General features: G+C 43.4%; 1 protein-coding gene across 2 annotated transcripts; it reads right to left on the bottom strand.

Moving 5' to 3' along the window:
- Nucleotides 1-1,632: 1,632 nt before the first annotated feature.
- Nucleotides 1,633-15,907, bottom strand: LOC121169390 (integrator complex subunit 6-like). Of its 2 annotated transcripts, XM_040999972.1 has the most exons (6): nucleotides 14,088-15,907; nucleotides 13,412-13,465; nucleotides 5,952-6,132; nucleotides 2,705-3,040; nucleotides 2,262-2,355; nucleotides 1,633-1,871 (listed from the first exon to the last, which is right to left on the bottom strand). In XM_040999972.1, the coding sequence occupies exons 3-6, from the start codon at nucleotides 6,127-6,129 to the stop codon at nucleotides 1,772-1,774; spliced, it is 708 nt and encodes a 235-aa protein (XP_040855906.1). In that variant the 5' UTR covers nucleotides 6,130-6,132; nucleotides 13,412-13,465; nucleotides 14,088-15,907; the 3' UTR covers nucleotides 1,633-1,771. The 2 variants fall into 2 exon arrangements, with proteins under 2 accessions (XP_040855906.1, XP_040855907.1); XM_040999973.1 differs by lacking the exons at nucleotides 13,412-13,465; nucleotides 14,088-15,907 and having other exon boundaries at nucleotides 5,952-6,244.
- Between the last annotated feature and the right edge of the window lie 3,515 nt (nucleotides 15,908-19,422).

A 19,422-nucleotide genomic window follows, 5' to 3' on the forward strand; every position in this document is an offset into this window, starting at 1 on the left:
TGGATTAAATATCTAAATGTAGGCCTTAAAACTGTATAAACCCTAGAAGTAAGCATAGAGGACAGTGTTAATGACAGTGAACTTGACAATGACTTCATGACTATGACACCAAAATCATAGACATCAAAAACAGAAACAAAAGACAAATTGGACTATATCAAACTTTAAAGGTACTGTGCATCAAAAATTATAACAGAGAGAAAAGAAAACCTATGGAGTGGGAGAAAATATTTTTTAAATGTATAAATAATAAAGGTTGTTAAACATCAAAATATGTTGGAGTTGGTGTTGTGGTACAGTGCATTCGGCCACTGACTACAGTACTGCAATGGCATATCAGAGTGACTACAAGAGACATGGCTGATCTGATTCAAAATGAGTCTGCTATTTTTTTTTTTTAGTTTGCTATTAATGTGCCTGGAAAAGCAAATGAAAATGACAAAGCACTTGGAACCCTACCACCCACATGAGAGACCTGGATGAAGTCCCAAGCTCCTGGATTTGGCCTGGCCCAGTGCAGGTGACTGACCATTTAAGGATCACTAGATGAAATATATTTTTTCTGCCATTCCCTCTGTTTCTGTAATGATGGCTTTCAACTGAATAAAATCATTCCTTCAAAAAACATGTTATGGTTAAATGGACTAGAAGATAAGCTTATTTTAGTTCATGTATGTTTTCAATGCTATACAAAATTTGCCCATAATATGAATTTTCATGAACATTCTGATAACAAAATATATATACATACCACACAAACATTTGTGTGTGTGTGTATAAAAATCCCACTTCTGGTCTGCTTCAGAGTAAATGATTGAAAAACAGCAAGCAGGGTCCTGAGCAGGGAGGCGTTACTCCCGTGTCCGCAGCAGCATTATTCACATAAGCCACCCAAGTGTCCAGGCACAGAGGAAGAGATAAACAACTCACAGGTTATGACTTTAGCCATTATGCCATAATAACCCATTGAAATGATCTTTTTAAGCCTCAATTTAGCTCCAGATTCGTGGCAATGCATTAGGAAGTGGAATGAACATGATTTAAAACTTGGTGCTGTAGCTCAGATTCCAGAATATAGAACTCATTCTTCTATAGGCAGAGTGAGAAAACAAGCCTCCTTTTGCAAATGGAGAAATGTTTCCAACATTGACTCTAGCAAGGACTCTGTTGGAATGGTAATGGAGGCAGCCAGCTGCCGACTTTGGGTTTTTATCCCTCTCCATAAATTCTCCAGAAAATGGGGTCTTTATGCTCTTTGGGGTGACAGAATTTGACTACCAATGGCAACTGCGTTGCTACCCAATAGGGGATAGGAGAAGCATGTGTGGAATTTCTACAGCCCTTCTTAGTATACTGTCATGATTTGTGATTAGAGGTAAGGGAAAATTATAACAACCCAATTCATGAGGGACCCAGAAACTTGAGTAATGAAACTCTGAGTCATCCTTGAAGAGCAAGAACTTTGACAGGCTGAGATGCTGTCTCAGGTAAAGGATGGTTGAGCAGGCAGTGAGGGCAATCATAAAAGCAAGCTATGATTTGCAACATGACATGATGAGTTAATACCCTCCAGCGTAGGTGGAAAAAGAAACAATCAACAAGTCATATTTGAACAAAATGCTTAGGGTAAAAGCCCCACTTTTACTAACAAAAATTCATAACATTAAAAGTCAAGTAACATAGTCTAAGGGGCATAAGCAATATTCAACTTTTTTTTTTCCAACACACAGCAATATGGCATTTTTTCCCACTAACTGTTGTGGTAACAGGATTATTTGTCGAGAGAGTGATTATCTTTGTTGAGGCAGCATTCAGCAACGGTCTTTTCTAGTATATTCTCAAGGTGCTTAATCAAGTCTCGTCTTTTAAATCTGAAAACAAAGAGACATGTCATTAATCAAAAGATACCCAGATAACATAAGATAAAAGAGATACTGTAGAGAATAGAGTTAAGAGCTTACAATCTACGTGGAATGGAAAATCCATCTGCCTAAAATGAGCTACTTGAGCAAATACATAGAGCATCAATTGGGGAGCAATGGCCACCTCAGACTACAGGAAGAACAGAAGGCATCACAGGCTTGGAAAAATAAGTCAGACTCGCATTGGCAACCTAAATAATTGTGGAGACAGCCTTAACTAAGAATGGGAGCTAGTGTTTGAGAAACTCAAGGCAGAGGCTGTTCCCTAAGGCTCACACAATCCAGTACCACACAGCACAAGTGCCTGCAGAAATTGGACAGCTCCTCTTTTCTCCCCACCTTGTCGCTTCCTTGATGGTAAATTCAACAAACTGTTTCTTGACCTCGGGAGGTCCTTGCACTCCTTCAAGCAATTTGAAGATTTTTTCATATTCTGCAGATATTAAAAAAAAATCCTCAGTATTTCTCAAAAACAAAGAAGGAACAGAACTACATGCCTTATTATGCCTGATTGGCTAAAATGTTGTATAGGATGTGTCCTTTTAATGCTCAAATTAAGATACCCAAAACATTTCCTAGTGGAACTCATAAAGAATAACCAAGTAAAAAAGAGAAAAAGAAAAAAAAATAATGGGATGATTTCATCAGTTAAAATAGGAGTTAAATTATTGTTGAAAGAATGAGATTCAAAAGGTCACACGGATGGACTCTAAATCATAGAATAAAAGAACCCTCCCCCCACACACACACTTTTTGAGGGCACACATTCTTATACAACTTACTTCGTCCAAACTGTCGAACTTCCTTCATTAATTGCTGTTTTATATCAGCGTTAATTATGTCTGGATTTTTTGGCAAAGAGGACATTTCTTCAGCTTTTGCCTCATCTGTAGAGATGTTGCTGGTATTGATTCCTCGCACATGTGCCTTCCCACCAGGCTTGTGTATCGCCCCATCTTGGGTGGGACTGGTGAGGTCATCCAAAGGCAGTGGCTCGGGTAGCAAATAATCTTCTACCATACTCATCTTCTCTGATGGAGCAGATTTTGAAACAGAATGAGCAGGTGACTGAAGACTTTCCATCTTCTTATTGTGGACATCATGAACGACAGTAGAACCTGGAGACCAAATTGATAGGTTGTGCTATGAGGCAGGACATCAGATAAATCCCACAGGAGAGGGTCTTCAAAAAGTTCATGGAAAATGCATATTTAAAAAAAAAAAAAAAGCTTTGGGCCCTGGCGCGGTAGCCCAGCAGCTAAAGTCCCTGTCTTGTGCACACCAGGATCCCAGATGAATGCCAGTTCTAATCCCGCAGCCCCGCTTCCCATCCAACACCCTGCTTGTGACCTGAGAAAGCAGTCGAGAATGGTGCAAAACCTTGGGACCCTGCATCTGCATGGAGACCCGGAAGAAGCTCCTGGCTCCTGGCTTTGCATCAGCGCAGTTCCAGCCATTATGGCCTCTTGGGGAGTGAATCAACAGACAGAAGATCTTCCTCTCTGTCCCTCCTCCTCCCTGTATATCTGAATTTCCAATAAAAAAATTAAAATAAAAATTTAAAAAGCTTCGTATGGGTTTCAAGTTTTGCATCAAAGAGATGTTAAAATCCCATTTCCCCAAAACATTTTCCAGGTATCATTATATATCCATGTACTCTTCAGCTTTTAGAAAATTATTTACTTCATAGAACAGGAGGAGGAAATATCAGACCTGACGATTCGACCCATAACACACTGAAATCATTTCTTACGTTCTGGCTCCATGAACACATACGGAAACCAAGCAAGACAACAGACATAATAAACTGTCAGAAATTCACAGTACTCATGGTTGAATGGCACTATAATGTTTTGTACAAATTAAAATTATTAGTATCACATGATGTCATGATTTCTGAAATTTGCATATAAACTGTCATGTGTTACTGAGCTTGAAGCCAGAAAACCTGAGTCTACCTTAACCTCTCTGCCATAAGATTTCTCAGAAAACAGAACCAGTCGTTTTGGTTGAAAGTTCTACATGAACTCCATAACCGAAAATCCATGTTAGTATGAGACCTCTCTTCATCTTAGAAAATTTTGTTACTTCAAGTTGGATAGTTCTGTTTCTTTCATTCCTCCTGTGTGCTCTCCCTCCCGCCACACACACACACACACACACGCACACACGTCCTTCTAGGGATCAGCAGTGAAAAAGAGGGGTGTTCCTGGATGGGTGTTCCTGGATGGGTGTTCCTGCCTTCATGTAATTCCCATTCTGTTAGGGAGGTCAGACCAAGGCGGCACGCACGGAACCAACCAAATCAGCACCGCTGGAATTCAGTCAGAAGGAGCCAAGCATGTGAGAAGCGCCCCCTTGGCCAGTGGGTGCAGGAAGGGGCCTGGCGGGCATACATTGTGAGCAGAGCGTGGAAAAGCAGACACACTGGCATATTCAGGTGCAGAGGGAGAGAGAGTTAGAAGCAGTAGTGAGAGCAAGGGCAGGGGTTATGTTGGGGGAACAGTGGGGAGCCAGAGTGAAGCGCAGAGGTATGCAAAGCCATGAGGAACCCCACAGGACTTGTAGGAAGACCTACATAGCCTGTAAACCAGTAAGGAAAGGAACTCAGGTTCTATTCTGAGTAACATGAGATGCTGAGGCAGGAGTTTCAGGATGCACATAGCGTGACCTCATTTACATACCCTGTTACCACTGTAACTCAGCCCTCATACTGAGCACCTTTAATGCGCCCCCCCCCCATCAAGTCTTAGCTTCTCTCCCAAATGCTTGTATAGCTCTCTCTTGCCCTACTTTGATGTTATACAAATCAGCCTCTTGCTAAAGGTTAATGTGTTGAATCTGCAAATTAAGGGAGCGGTACATGGGTCAAGATGACACCACAGAGCCTAACTCCGTAAGACTCCCAGTTTGTGCCTACATTCATAAATAGCAGCTTAGCGTTAGGCCTTATCTTGACATGTTTTGCAGGAACCACAGGCCCTGATGAAAAGGGAACAACCACCACCTGTACGGAAGTCAGACTGACCACAGCTGTACTCTATCATCAGTAGAATTCTCAGAAGGACATGCTGGTCATCTTGCCGCTGACCATTCGACGGAGGATGATGAACACTACAGACGAGCCAGGGCCACGTGCGCAAGCTGATCCCACATTGTTCAATCGCAACTTCAGTCTCTAAGACTGCTTGTCCTTAATCCTTGAGAGATTTTAGAAACAGCCATTATCTGCCCTTACTCCTTGCTCTACACAGTGTGACTGCTTTGCAGTTACGACAGGGAAGCAGACCAAATGCAGTTCAGCAAAACGATCACTCTGCACAGTCAGAGAGCAGGGGTGAGACCTACGATAGGAGGGGAAACATGGAGATCAGAAAAGCTACTGCAGTAGCCTGCCAAGAACCATTAACAGTGTGGACTTGTGGATTAAGAGAGAAATCATGGGCTCCGAGGGGAGAATGAAAAAGAAGATCAGGAAAAAAAAATAAAAGGAGTTTCAGAAAGGAGAAAAATTCTAGCACGTTGTGAATACGGGGCTCCAAAAAAGGTTACATGGACAAGGGCATAAATAATTGTGTTAAGTGCTATTGAGAAATTAATGACAAGTGTGTAGAAATTTGGCTTCGTGGTTAAGATACTGGTTAAGATGCCTGTAGCTCGTACTGAAGTTCCTAGGTTTGGTTGTCAGCTTCAGTTCCTGAATTCATCTCGCTGCTTCTATGCACACACCAAGAGGCAGTGGTAAGAGCTGAAGTAACACTTACTGCCACCCATGCGTGAGGCCTGGGTTGAGTTCTCAGTTTCCAGCTTTAGCCCTGGCCAAGGATTTCTCTGGAGGCTCGCCTGGGTATTTGGGGAGTGAATCAGTCAAGGGGCTTTCTCTCTCTTTCATAACTAAATAACTTGGAAAATCAATTAGTGGTGATGTCTGCTAACACTATTAACTTGATAAGAACAGTTGTGGTGGAGCAGAGGTAGCAGTAAACAGATCACACTGGATTATACACAGGTGAGGACAGACCTACTTACCCACTGCCTTGAACATGAAAGAGTTCACAGAGAGGGATTGTTTCTCTTCTTCCTGTTTGCTTAATGGCAGGGATGCACTGGGCTTTCTCTTAGATACTTTTGGACTCTGATTTTCCCTAGGACGTTTCAAGGTACTTTCAAGTTGGACAGTAAGTTCATCTCCTTTGCCAGCCATCATTTTCTGAAAACATATCCATTAATGTCCAGAATCTAATTATTGCAAAATTTCAGACTTCACAAATAAATATGCATCATATATTTGTATCATTATTGAGCTTTTTAAAATTTGCTTATTTATTTGAAAGGAAGAGTTACTAAGAGGCAGAAAAAGAGACATCTTCCGTTTGCTGGTTCACTCTCCAAATGGCTGAAATAGGCAGAAATGGGCCAGGATAAAGCCAGGAGCCTGGGACTCCATCTGGGTTTCCTGCAAAGGTGGTCCAGGATCAAGCACTTGGACCATCTTCTGCTGCTTTCTCAGGCACATTACCAGGAAGCTACACTGGAAGCAAAGCACCCCAAACTAACTGGCATTCATATGGGATGTTGGTGTTGCAGGTGGTAGCTGTACCTACTTACTACCTACCATGCCACAATGCTGATCCCTACTATGAGTTTTTAAACACGAGCTACAGTTTACCATACCAAACACACATTCATTTCTCAGAAGAGGCAAACTAATTTTACTCTTACTCTGGGTGAAAAAGGAGGAAGTTAACACACAAGTTACTGTTAAAGTCAAAGATGGTGTATTAAGGATTAGTCAGAATGCCTGGGGAATGAGCAATTCTTAATCAGAAGTGCATGGAAATATGAGCACATTTTTGAAGAAGTATAAACTAATCTGCATCAATGCCTTTTAGAAGTAATTCCTTTGCTTTTGCATCATTTAGGGACGCTGATATAATATATTAACATGTACATTAGAAGAACAGAAAACTACAGCCAAAATTTCTGTGAAACTTACACAAAAATCTTAAACAACTGAGTGGATATTCTGCATAGTGGTTAAGAAATTGCTTGGGATGGGGTGGCCATCATGACACAGCAGGTTAAACTGCCACTTGTGGTGATGGCATCCCTTTAAGCGCTGGTTTGAGTCCTATTTCACTTCTGATCCAACTTCTTTCTAACGCACCTGGGAAAACAGCACATGATGCACCTGTGTGGGGGACCCAGATGGAGCTCTGTGCTTCTGGCTTCTGCGTGGTCATTCCTAGCCACTGCAGCTATTTGGGGGGTGAACTAAGAGACAAGAGATCTCTGTCTCTCTCCCCTCTCTCTGGGGCTCTGCATTTAAAAAAAAATTTAAAGAAGCCAATTGAGATGCCTATGCCCCATATCATAATACCTTGATTTGAATCCTGGCTCTACTTCTGCTCCAGCTTCCTGCTGATGCACACCCTGGGAGGCAGCAGGGGATGGCTCAGATGCCTGGCTCCCTGCCACCCCAGTGCGAGTCCTGGCTTTTGCCTGGCATCTGGGGAGTGAATCAGCAGACAGGCTGTCTCTCTCTTTGTTTCTCTCTCTTTTTCTGATTCTATCTTTCAAATAACAAATACACAATAATTTTAAGCACAAGACCAGCAAATAAAACACAACAGTACATGAAAAGATATGTGTCAATCACAGAGGAGTACCCTGAAGGAAGCAAAGATTATTTTGAAAATAAATCAATGTAATAAAATATACTGCAACAGCACCAATGTTTTTATAGATGGATTCATGTTTAAAATCTATGCATGACAAAAAATATCAGCAATTTAGAATAGACATATTCTTGGGGCTGGTGCAGTGGCCTAAGAGGCTGATCCTCTGCCTGAAGCACAGGCATCTCATAGTTCAAATACAAAAGGAAGAAAGAAGTGAAGCTCATTATCTGAAGATGACACTGTCTTGTATTTGCAATAGGCAAAAGGGAAAAAAAATCATTAGAGTCAACAAACAAATTTAGTCAATTACTGAATGGAAGAAAAAAATCACTGTGGCAAGTGTCTGACACAGAGGTTAAGGCACTCCCACATTCCATGCTAGAGTGCCAGTTTGAGACCTAGCTTCTCTGCTAAAGTGCACCCTGGGAGATAGCAGACAACGACTTGGGCACTGGGGGTCCTTCCCGCCCCCACAGAGCTCTGGATGCAGTTCCTTGCTCCTGGCTTCAGCCAGACAGTCCTGGCTTGTGTGGGCATTTGGCAAGTGGAACAATGGCTAAAAGACATCTTTCGGAATCTCTGCATTTCAAATACAAAATGAAAGTATGTAAATGATTTTAAGACACTTGTACTTCAGTATACTGTCAACAAATAACTAGAAAATGAAACTTAAAATGTCACTGAGGGGCTGGAACAGTTTTCTTAGTAGGTAAGATCTCCTCCTGAGGTGCCAGCATCCCATATGGGTGCAGATTTGAGTATTGGCTGCTCCACTACTGAGCCAGGTCCATTTCTGAGCCAGGTCCATGCTCATGGCCTTGGAGGGTAGTGGAAGGATGGCTGAAGGTCCGGGGCTCCTACACCCACATGACAGGCCCAGCTCTGGCTCCTGGCTCTCAGTTTCAGAAGGGCTCAGCTCTGGCCATGGTGGCTGTTTGGGGAGTGAAGCAGCGCATCTCTCTGTAGTTCTGACTTTCAAGCAAAATAAATCTTTCTAAAAATATCGCTGAAAATGGTATCCAGGTAGTGGGTATTTGGCGTGGCAGTTGAGACACCAATTGGTTTTATTGTCTTCTATTACTTTTTTGCAAAAGCAAAAATTGACAGTGGGGATTACATCAAGTTAATAAGCTTCTGCACAACAAAGGAAACAATGTGAAGAGGCAGTTGACAGAGAGTGAGAAAATAGTTGTAAATTATACATGCAATAAAGGATTAATTTCAAGAATATATAAAGAGTTTAAGACAACAACAACAACAAAACAATTTTCCAAAGGGTAAAATAAAAATAGTCAAAGACACATGAAAACAAATGCTCAGGATCACTAGCAATCACGAAAATACAAACAAAAATCACAAAGTATGACCTCATTCTGTTAGAAGGCTATTATTGAAAAAATAGAAGAAAAATAATGACTTTTGGCAAGGTTGTGGAGAAAAAATTACCCTAATAAGCTGTTGGTGGAAATGTAAATAATACATGAAGTAGGGCAAACAATATAGAGATTCTTACAGAAGCTTAAAATAGGTCTTCCAAATGCCCCACTATCCACTATTCATTTCAAAAGAAATGAAATTCTCATATGGAAGAATTATATTACTCATGTTTGTAGCAGCTCAACTCACAATAGCTAAGATGTGAAATCCATCAACTGATGATTAGATAAAGAGAATGTGATGGCAGAATATTACTCAGACAGCCATAAAACAGAACGGAATTTTGACATTTGCAACAAAAGAGATACAACTGGTGATTATTACTGTTAAGTGAATTAAGCCAGCTCCCCCACTCCCAAAAAAAAAGACATCTTTTTATCTTATTTGTGGTATCTAATAAATAGAGAAAAAAACTCTATGATACATAGTTGTAAATTTGCTATACAGTTGTAAATTTGCTATACAGTTATAAATTTTGTTTTACTGAATCATACCATGTGAGTGATAATATACTCCTTTTTCCTATGTAAAAACATGGAGGAGGGGAATAGGGAGGACTTTAGTTTTTCTGTTGAGTTCCTTGAACTCCTGACATATTTTGGAAATTAATCCTTCATTAGACGTGTGGTTTGCAAATATTTTTTCACATTCTGTCAAGCGCATTATTTTGTTCTTACTTTGGGTCAGTTGTGAGTGTGTTCAGAGGACCAAAAAATTAGTTTAAACATATACATATGTGAATTTCTTGATATGCACACTGTATTTCAATATTTTTTAAAAAGCACTGCTTGGAACCTCTCCTCTGTTCCTAATTACAGCTTCTCATAAACGTACACCCTGGGAAACAGCAGATGGCAGATCAAACATTTGTGTCCCTTTTATCCATCTGGGAGTTTCTGATTGAGTTAACAGGTTCTTAGCTTTTGCCTGACTCACCTCCACTTGTTATGGCCATTTGGGGAAGTGAAGCAGCAGACAGGAGCCCTTCCTTCCTTCCTTCCTTCCTTCCTTCCTTCTTTCCTTCTTTCCTTCCTCCCTCCCTCTCTTGATAGAAATTTTGAAATCACTTTTCTTAAACAAAATAAATAATACCCAGACATCAAGTGTCTCAGAAAAAAACTAATGAAAGATATTCAAGAGCATACAAAAATTTTGAGACATCAGAGAGAAATTGAAGTTTTCATTAATAAGAAGGAATTTTTACTCCACTTGACTGGAAAACTGGTTATTAAAATTCATTATTGTTATTTTTTTCCAAAAATGATTACAGTAATCTTATTTAAAGTGCCACCGTATTAAAAGAAAATGGGTAAGATGATAAGTATATAGGAAATAGAAGATTTAGACAAGCAAAGACAATCATGAAGTAAAAGAACGAGATGGAAAGACACATTCGAAAATGCAAAATCCATTAAAAGGGCAGAATAAATTTAAACACTGCTGCAGTAAGAGAAATTACAGGCAAATCCATCAGGAGAAAAAGAGCACAGAAACAAACCTGGAAATAGTAAATAGCTACATGTATTTCAGAAGGCTCCTGAAACTCACTGTGGGAAGGAGAGTTCTTTTAAAAGTCTACTTGGTTACTACAAGGAAAATATAAACTTCATTGGGGGTCCACATTTCTGCACAGTGGTTTAAGACACCACTTGCAATGCTGTCATCACATGTCCTAGTACACCCATTGGAGTCCCAGGTACTCCATTTCCAATTCAGTTTCCTGAAAATGAATCTGGAGAGACAGTGAAAGATGGCCCACATTTTTGAGTCTTTGCCACTGATATGGGAGACCTAGACTGAGTTTAGCCTTCTGACTGACAGAAGCCTGTCTGTTGTGGCCATTTTCAGAGTGAGCCAACACATAGAAGTGTGCTCTCTCTCTCTCTCTCTGCATTTCAAATTAACCAACCTTTAAAAAAATATATAAACCTCTTTGTATTCTGTAAAACTATGCTCGAATGTATGAAACATATGGTAAAAAAAAAATAAGTAAGTATGTAAGTAAATCATGGGCTGGTGCGGTGGTATAGCAAGCTAATCCTCAGCCTGATTGTACTGGCATTCCACACAGGCACCAGTTCTTGCCCCAGCTGCTATCCAGCTCTCTGCTTGTGGCCTGGGCAGGAAGTGGAGGATGCCTCAAGTCCTTGGGACCCTGCACCTGTGTGGTAGACCCAGAAGAAGCTTCTGGCTTCTCATTGGCTCAGCTCCGACCATTGTGGTCACTTAGGAAGTGAACCAGTAGACAGATCTTTCTGTCTCTCCTTCTTTCTGTAAAGCTGCCTTTCCAGTGGAAATACATAAATTTTTAAAAATAAATAAATAAATAAGAATAAAATCAGGGGCTGGCACCGTGGGTAGTAGCCTAAGCTCTGCCTGCGGTACCAGCATCCCATTTGGTGTCAGTATTGTTCTGGCTGCTCCACTTCCAATCCAGCTTCCTGCTTGTAGCCTGGGAAAGCAGCAGAGGATCGCACAAGTGCTTGGGTCCCTGTGCCCATATGGAAGATCTGGAAGAAGCTCCTTGTTCCCAGAATCAGATCAGTTAAGCGCTGGCTATTACAGCCATTTGTGGAGTGGACCAGCAGATGAACAATCTCACCCTTTCTCTGTCTCTTCTCTCACTGTAAATCTTTCTTTGAAACAAAAATAAACATATTTCTAAAAGAACAAGCCATGATATTACATTCATGAATCTAAGGCAAGCAATCTTTTTTTTTTTTTAGAAATGCTATATTTTTGTGGTTTTTAAGATTATATATTTTTTTATTTAAAAGGCAGAGTTGCACACAGAAGGTGAGACACAGGAGAGAGACAGAGAGAGAGAGTGAAAGAGATGTTTATCTGCTGGTTCACTCCTCAAACAGTTGTACTGGCAGTAGCTAGGCCTACCTGAAGCCAGAAGCCAGGAGTTTTCTCCAGGTCTCCCACATGGGCACAGAGGCCCAAGGACTTGAGCCATCCTCCACTGCTTTCTCAGGCTATAAGCAGGGAGTTGGATTATAAGTGGAGCAGCTGGGGCAAGAACCAGTGCCCATATAGGATGCTGGTACTGCAGTCGGAGGTTTAGCTTACTATGCCATGGTGCCGATCCTTTAAAGATTAATTTTATTTTTATTAGAAAGATAAGAGTTAAACAGGGAGAAAGAGACATAGTGAGAGAAGGTCTTCCATTTACTGGTTCACCCCCCAAATAGCTGCAATGGTCAGAGCTGAGCCAATCCAAAGCCAAGAGCTTCTTCTGTGTCTCCCATATGCGTGCAGGGTCCCAAGGCTTTGGGCCTTGCTCCATTACTTTCCCAGGCCACAAGCATGGAGCTGGATGGGAAGTGGAGCAGCTGAGACACGAACCAGTGCCCATATGGGACTGCCAGCACCGCAGGCAGAAGCTCAGGCTACAATGCATGGCATAAGCCCTGGCAAAAATTATCTTAATGAGTAAAAACTATTAACCAGAAAGAACAGACTGTTTAATTAGCCATTATGAATACCGTGCATTATTTAAAATACCGTGCCTTTATTTAAAAAAGGCAATATTTGGAGAGGAAAATAAGTATATTTGTAGAAAATACTCAAATTTGTATATGCATGCATGTGCTTTTCATCATTTTAAGAGATCTGTTTATTATTTCCAAGGTAAAGTGGCAGAGAGAGAGGGAGGGACTAAGAGAAATCTCTCCTGTGCTGCTGCACTGTGACAAGGGCGGTGATGGCCAGAGTCGGCCAGGCTGACCTTGCAAGCCTGGATGCCAGGCTCACCTGGGTGCCAGGGGCATTAACAAAGTGCACCTCAGAAACCAAGCAATCAGCACTCAGACTGAAGCTGGCATCACAAATGGCTACTTAACACCCTATGGTACAATGCCAGCCCCTCAGGTGTCCTCTAAGAAGGAATGCAACGCAGAACAGATATACAGAATCTACCATACATAATTGTTTATTAGATACACTATGTAGTGCTATACATAATAGTATAAAATCTTATATTTAACATAATTATATATTATCTGTTATAATAACAATATAATACATGATATGATATGTAATTATAACATAATTAACAGCATACATAACATACATATAATTATATAACATATATAACATTATATATAACATATATAACATATAGTATTAAATCATAGATAATATATTAGTATACTATATAATATGCTATGTATATTAGTATACTATATAATATGCTATGTATATATATGTATATATAACATTTATGTTATAATGCACTCTATAATATGCATATATTCTTGAACTGTCTGATATACAAATAACACATAATACGTAACATACACAATAATATTAACATCCCACTACAATTTTAGGGAAAGGTCTTAATTGCGTATCACAAAAACATACCAAAATAGTTGAGAAGCAAAGAAGCGATCCACCTCAATCAGCAGAGAAATCCAGCTACAAACAAAAGTCATAACCCATTAGAGTGGCTGAAATGAATCAGTACGTGGTGGCTCAGTATGCCTGTATGCGTGTGGTAGACACGTTTATACAGACACTCAAGTGCATCTTGGGAACACAAAATGGTGCCCCAAGGTGGGGCTCTGTCAGCGCTAAGATTCAAAAGCGTCTGACCGCGTCCCACCCCAGCGGGCGAGACAGAATGTTCCAGTAGCAGTACTCACCAAGGTGCTGGTATCTAAGATGGATGGCCTAATCGTTCATCCCCACCTAGTACCCAGGAAGCTCAGCCAGGAAAGGAACCCTCTACCACATTTGACGTTGTAACGTGGGCTGCCGCACACTTCAGGGACAGCAGCATACATAGGGCAAGCCTCAGGTCTGAGAGACAGCCTCGGAAGTAAACTTGCTGCGCCGCTGGCTGGCGGCAAGCCCACAGAGTACCACCCGAGACTTAGGGCCTCCAAGGTCCAGGCCTCCCACCCCACTCCCACCCAGAACTGAGGATGGACAACTACTCCTTAGGACTGAGACAGAAAGTGCCTACGGACAGTCCTCGGTAAGGACAGGCAAAAAGAAAGAAAAACCGCCATATCGCGGCCAGGGCCCAGTCTCTCACCTGCTGCGTTCCAGATCCCGCGGAGAGTCCACAGGGCTGAGATGGTTCATCCAAGGGAAAGCCACGCCCTACGTCAAAGCACCCTCTCCCTCCGCCCCAAAGAAAAGAGTTCCCAAGAAAATGGAAAACCTCCGGCAGGAGTCCCCCCAGAGGCCTGAGGTAGATCAGTAGAACATTCCAGAAAGTCCCACTCAGCACAGCTACCCCAAGATAGCTCAAGAAAAGTCTCCGGCACTCAGCCAAAGATAGTGCTCCACCAATAGGGAACACAGACAATAAGGGAAGGGATGCCTTCCAGGGCTAAATGAGAGACTAAAAACAGGCTTTTCCTTCTCAAGGTGCTGAAATCTCGACCTAGCCAGGAATGGTAATATTGTAGTGCCGCGACTGGGAGACTTTCTAGAAAATTGCTCTCCCGCTGTGGCTTGTGGCAGATGCGACTCCTAGGGATTGATTTCGGGAGTACTGAACACCACCTGGTGGTTCACCAGAGAAACAGATTGCTGCCAGAAGTATGGGGGAGCAGAGTGCTGTTGGTCACGCTTCCCTGCCCAGGCTGGCCACTGCAATAGCTCGGTGCGGCGCCAGAATGCGGTGTTGCCAATCCTGGTACCCTCCAGGAGAACCCTGCCAGTCCATGAGATCCAGAAAACCGAACTTCCCTTTCCACTTTGTCTGGCACCCCTACAGACCATCTTCTGTGTCACTTCCTAGATGGAAAACTTTTAAAGGGACCAGACTCTTTTTTGCCCAGCAGGACAAAACAACAAATTCATACCTGACAAGCAAGAAGCAGCTAACATACTGTATTAAGAGAGAGAGAAAGATAATTATATGATCATCCTAATGGATGCAAAACCACGCAGGAAAAATATAAAGCAATTTTAAGAAGTGTCTGTATCAGATTGCTACAGCATGTGACATTCCTACGTGAAAATCGGAAGTATTCCTTGAGCTATCAAAACTACCCCAGGTTGCCCGTGGTCTTCACATCAGACAGCCCTGCCCTCTGGGAATTGCTAGCTTCCCCTAGAGGCAGAGCTGGGCAGTACACCCAGATCAAGCTCTGAGACTGTAGCTCAGGACACATTTGTGCTTCACAGGGAGTGGCTGGGCATATCAAACAGTGACTGATGCCTGAGAACAGACTCGTGGGGAACTCCAAGTTGTCCCCTCCAGTGGCTGACAGTCTGCTGGCATTCAGAGCTACCATAGCTGGCAGGTCGGTGGTTCCAAGATCACAGAGAGGTGAGGAGGGGTGTCATGGACTGGGCTGGGCTGGAGAGAGGGCAAGGGAGAACTCCCAAGCTTGCCAGTCTCACTTTACTGTATTGATTATCTCACTTCCATCTCCAAGCCAGGTCTAAGTTACTGCTTCTTGAGTCAGCTGTTTGTGGTGGACTCCTCATTAGGATCTGGGCACAGAGTGCGTGTATTAGATTGATGGCCACAAAGCAAATGACTCCAAATTGAATGGCTTAAAACACCATCCGTTTCTCATTTATTAACGTGCAGTTCTGCAGCTCAAATTCTGAGTGATTGGTTCTCTACTTCGGGCCATAAAAGGTTCAAGTCAAAATTTGGGACAATCTGTCATATGTTATAGAAATGTGAGGTGAAATGCACTTCCAAATTCATTAAGATTCTTGGCTGAATCTGCTTCTTTTTCACATGCAACTTAAGTCCCTGGAGTTCATTGTCAACTGACAGAAGTTGGCATTTGGTATTTTCATGTGGCTGCCTCTTGTTTCTTAGTCAGCAACTGACAAATTCTTTTCATGCTTCATTAATATTTCATCTTCTTGTGCTTCTTGTGGCCACACTTTTCTTTTTTAGGATTTATGTTTTTACTCTTTTTAAAAATTATTATTTTAGATGATGTTTACATAGTTGATCAGAGTGGGAAGAAACCCAGGGTTGGGGGAAGATGGGGTGATCATTGTTTCCAAACTTTCTATCTCTTCTTCCCATTTTGTGGGGGAGGGGAGAGATAAAGGAGAAGCCATACCCAGCCTCCCTACCATCCCAGTACCCGAGAATGGGGAATGGCCACCTGATATCAATCCAGGGCCCCAATGTGGCACATGTTTTGCCTAGATGGATGCAATACTTCTGAAATGCTGTCAATCTGGCCGATCTATGGATGAAGAATTCCTTCCAATGACAATCGGCTGACACTGTCGACCTTCTCTCAGATATTTGCTGTCATCATTTGGCTGGGGTAGTTGTCTATATGTTTTGTTCTCCTTTCTCTGCTATGGTACTGGATACCCTCTGCAGGCCCCAATGTGCTAACATATCCTCTATGTGCACTATGGTCTGCCGTCCAGCACTCCATCCTTTACACTAAGGAGGACCAGTTCTCCTAAATGGGCCCATGGACCCAGGCTAGGTGACCCGGGTCTGGCTGGATTCCCCATTCCTAGGGCTCATAGACTCGGCACCCACAAGGCATGCAGGTGGGCCCAAGAACCCAAGCCAGCTAATCCAAACCCCACCAGACTCCCACTCCTGAGGCTCACAGATTCAGCACCGACTGCATAGGCAGGCCCAAGGATCAGAGCCAGGCAATCCAGGCCCCACTGGAACCCCCAACCATGGGGCTCACAGACCAGACACCCATCATGAAGGTGGGCCCTAGGACCTGGGCCAGGAGACCCAGTCCTTACCAGATCCCCCACCCCTGAGGCTCACGAATCCAGCACCCACTGCGCAGGCAAGCCCAAGAACCTGGGCCAGGCAATCCAGGCCCTGCTGGAGTCCCTGCCCCTGGAGTTAATGAACCTGGCACCCACAGAACAGGCAGGCTCAGGGACCCAGATCAGATTACCCAGACCCTTTGGAACCCCCACCTATGGAGCTCACTGTAGCAGCACCCATGTCGCAGCCAGGCTTAAGGGCCAAGGTCAGCTGACCAGGGCCCCACCAGAGCTCTCTGTCCCCAGGGCTCACGGACCCGGCATGCACCACCCCCAGACTGGCATGTATCTCACCTCAGCATCCACCAGCTGGTGCTTCCGCTTGTTTCAATCCAACCTGCCCCCAGTTCCAGCTTATGCTGGTTGGTGCTGCTGCTTAGCCCAAACCAGTGAGTCCCTGGTCCCAGCTCTAGTGCAACCTGGCTGATTTTGTGGCCTGACCTAGACTGTCCTGTACCCCATCTTGGTTCTTAGATATACCAGTCAATGTAATGAATTGGCCCATCCTGGCTCACCCTCAGTCCTGACTCACATGTATGCCCGTGGTACTACAACGTGCCCTGGTTTGGGCTGCTCCTTGCTTTGGTTCTTGCACCCACCTACAGGGACTGCAACCTGACAAAGGCGTTCCCCAAGCTCCTCTATCTGGCCTCCTTGCAGTGGCAGATCTTGCTAACACTGGTGGCTCCTTGGCCCAGGTTGACTTTGTCCACCTCTTGTCCTGGTAGGACTGGTGTCCCTGCCCAATCAGCCCACACCCTTTCCGGTTCTTACTGTTGGGTGTTGCAACCCAGCCATACCTGGTCCATGCCCAGACACAGCTCTCATGCGGTTCATTGGGAACCGAGACCAAGCCCAGCTTGTTCTATACCCACCCTGACTCTCATGAATACCATTGGTCTGGAGTCTAGCCCAGCCTGGCACATCCCTAGACTCAGTCCACACCCACGCTGAGGGATAGCCTACAGCCGTGTCTAGCTGTGTCCACTATACCCATTCCAGCTTTCATGTTCACCAGTGGGAGTTCCGTCTCAGATTAGGGCGTCCCCTTAGTTCCCCAGCCAGGCCTGTTGCCAGCCAGATATTGCATGTGCCAACAGAGATTGCTGTCCCTCCTGAGTGAGCCCACATAATCCCCTGCAGATTCTAGCCCCCAGAACCAATTAACTCATGTTTGTCGACTTCATGGCCTAGCCTCACAGAACCCATGCCCTGTTCTGATGCTTGCTGGATTCCATGATCTAGCCCTTTTTGTATAGTGGCCTTCCATATGCAAGTCCCTCCGAAGTCATTCTTTACTTAGACATGAACACTAAAGTCCCTGCTCGCCCCCACCTGTGCCATCCCCCAGACTCCCTGTAACCCCACAGCCCCAAGTCCCCAGAGCACATTGCCAGGTGGCCCAAGGACATAGTGATAGGTGGAGCCAAAATCCTGAGCCCGAAGTCCACACCCACTCAAGATCTGCCCACAGCATGGCAGCCATGCATGGAGAAAAATTCCGATGCCTTAGACCAGACCAGCTCAAGATCTGCCTACTGCATGGTGCCAGGGAACAGAGCTAAAATCCCAAGCTTCAAGACTAGCCCCACCTGAGTTCCCCTGGCCAGTCATGCATCTGGGGAGCAAAAATCTCTAACCTCCAGCCCGGACCTGACTGAGATCCGCCCACATATTTATTTTTATTTGAAAAACAGATTTTACAAAGAGAGGAGAGACAAGGAGGTCTTCCATCTCCTGGCTCATCCCCCAAATGGCTGCAGTAGTCGGAGCTGAGCCAATTTGAAGCCAGAAGCCAGAGGCTTCCTCTGGCTCTCGCACAATCCCAAGGTGCAGATGCAGGATCCCAAGGACTTGAACCATCCTCTGGTGCTTTTCCAGGCCATAGGCAAGGAGCTGAATGGGAAGTATAGCAGTTGAAAACAAACTGGCGTCCATATGGAATACCTGCGCTACAGGCAGAGGGTTAGCTTGCTGTGGCTCTGCGTTCGCCCCACTTTTTAAAACATTATTTTTCAATAAAATTAATTAATTAACCTTTAAAAAGTAAAGACATTGCCTACATTTGAATGAGAAACCCACGTTGCATGGATACATGACCTGTCACTCATTCTAGTATTCAGTCTAAATTTGGTTAAATGTTTCTCAGGTTGAGAATCGTGTCTCTAGAAAATAGTTCCACTTCCAATCTGGGGTCCCATGATCATTAAGAAACATGATTACTTTCTTTTCTCAGTACACAGTACTCCAGTAAAGTGCTGTATAAGAACAGAGAGGGAAAAGTACCAATGAAAAATGTCAGCGAAGAAGTGTCTTTGTTCAGGATTCCTTCCCTCCAAACATAAGAGCTTGTATTCTTTAAGCCAAATCTGAAATGTGTTGATTTAGGGGTCCCTAATGCTTTTTGGGAGTAAGGTACCTGTGTCGGAAAATCAGAAGATCCTGTAGGGCCCTCCTCAACGCTACAGCATCCTTCCAATGATCAAAGTCATTGAAAGCTGTGAAAATCTAATTTGTTCAACACTGTCAGTGGCCATGAACACTAGGAATGAGGGTTTGGGTCATACCAACAGGACAAGGACCTTAACCATGAAGCTTCTTCTTGAGAGTAATAGGGATACACAGTGTAAGAGAGA

Source organism: Ochotona curzoniae, unplaced genomic scaffold (assembly GCF_017591425.1).
Source record: "Ochotona curzoniae isolate NIBS_2020 unplaced genomic scaffold, NIBS_Ocur_1.0 scaffold_1852, whole genome shotgun sequence".
In the NCBI taxonomy this organism is placed as follows: Eukaryota; Metazoa; Chordata; class Mammalia; order Lagomorpha; family Ochotonidae; genus Ochotona; species Ochotona curzoniae.

What these genes read in the sequence shown, in the direction of transcription:
- LOC121169390 (XM_040999972.1), bottom strand. Translation starts at nt 6,129, where the DNA reads ATGATGGCTGGCAAAGGAGATGAACTTACTGTCCAACTTGAAAGTACC. An exon ending in AGTTCGACAGTTTGGACGAA is followed by an intron (nt 2,356 to 2,704) that starts GTAAGTTGTATA and finishes TAATATCTGCAG; the next exon opens with AATATGAAAAAATCTTCAAA. An exon ending in ACCATCAAGGAAGCGACAAG is followed by an intron (nt 1,872 to 2,261) that starts GTGGGGAGAAAA and finishes CTTTGTTTTCAG; the next exon opens with ATTTAAAAGACGAGACTTGA.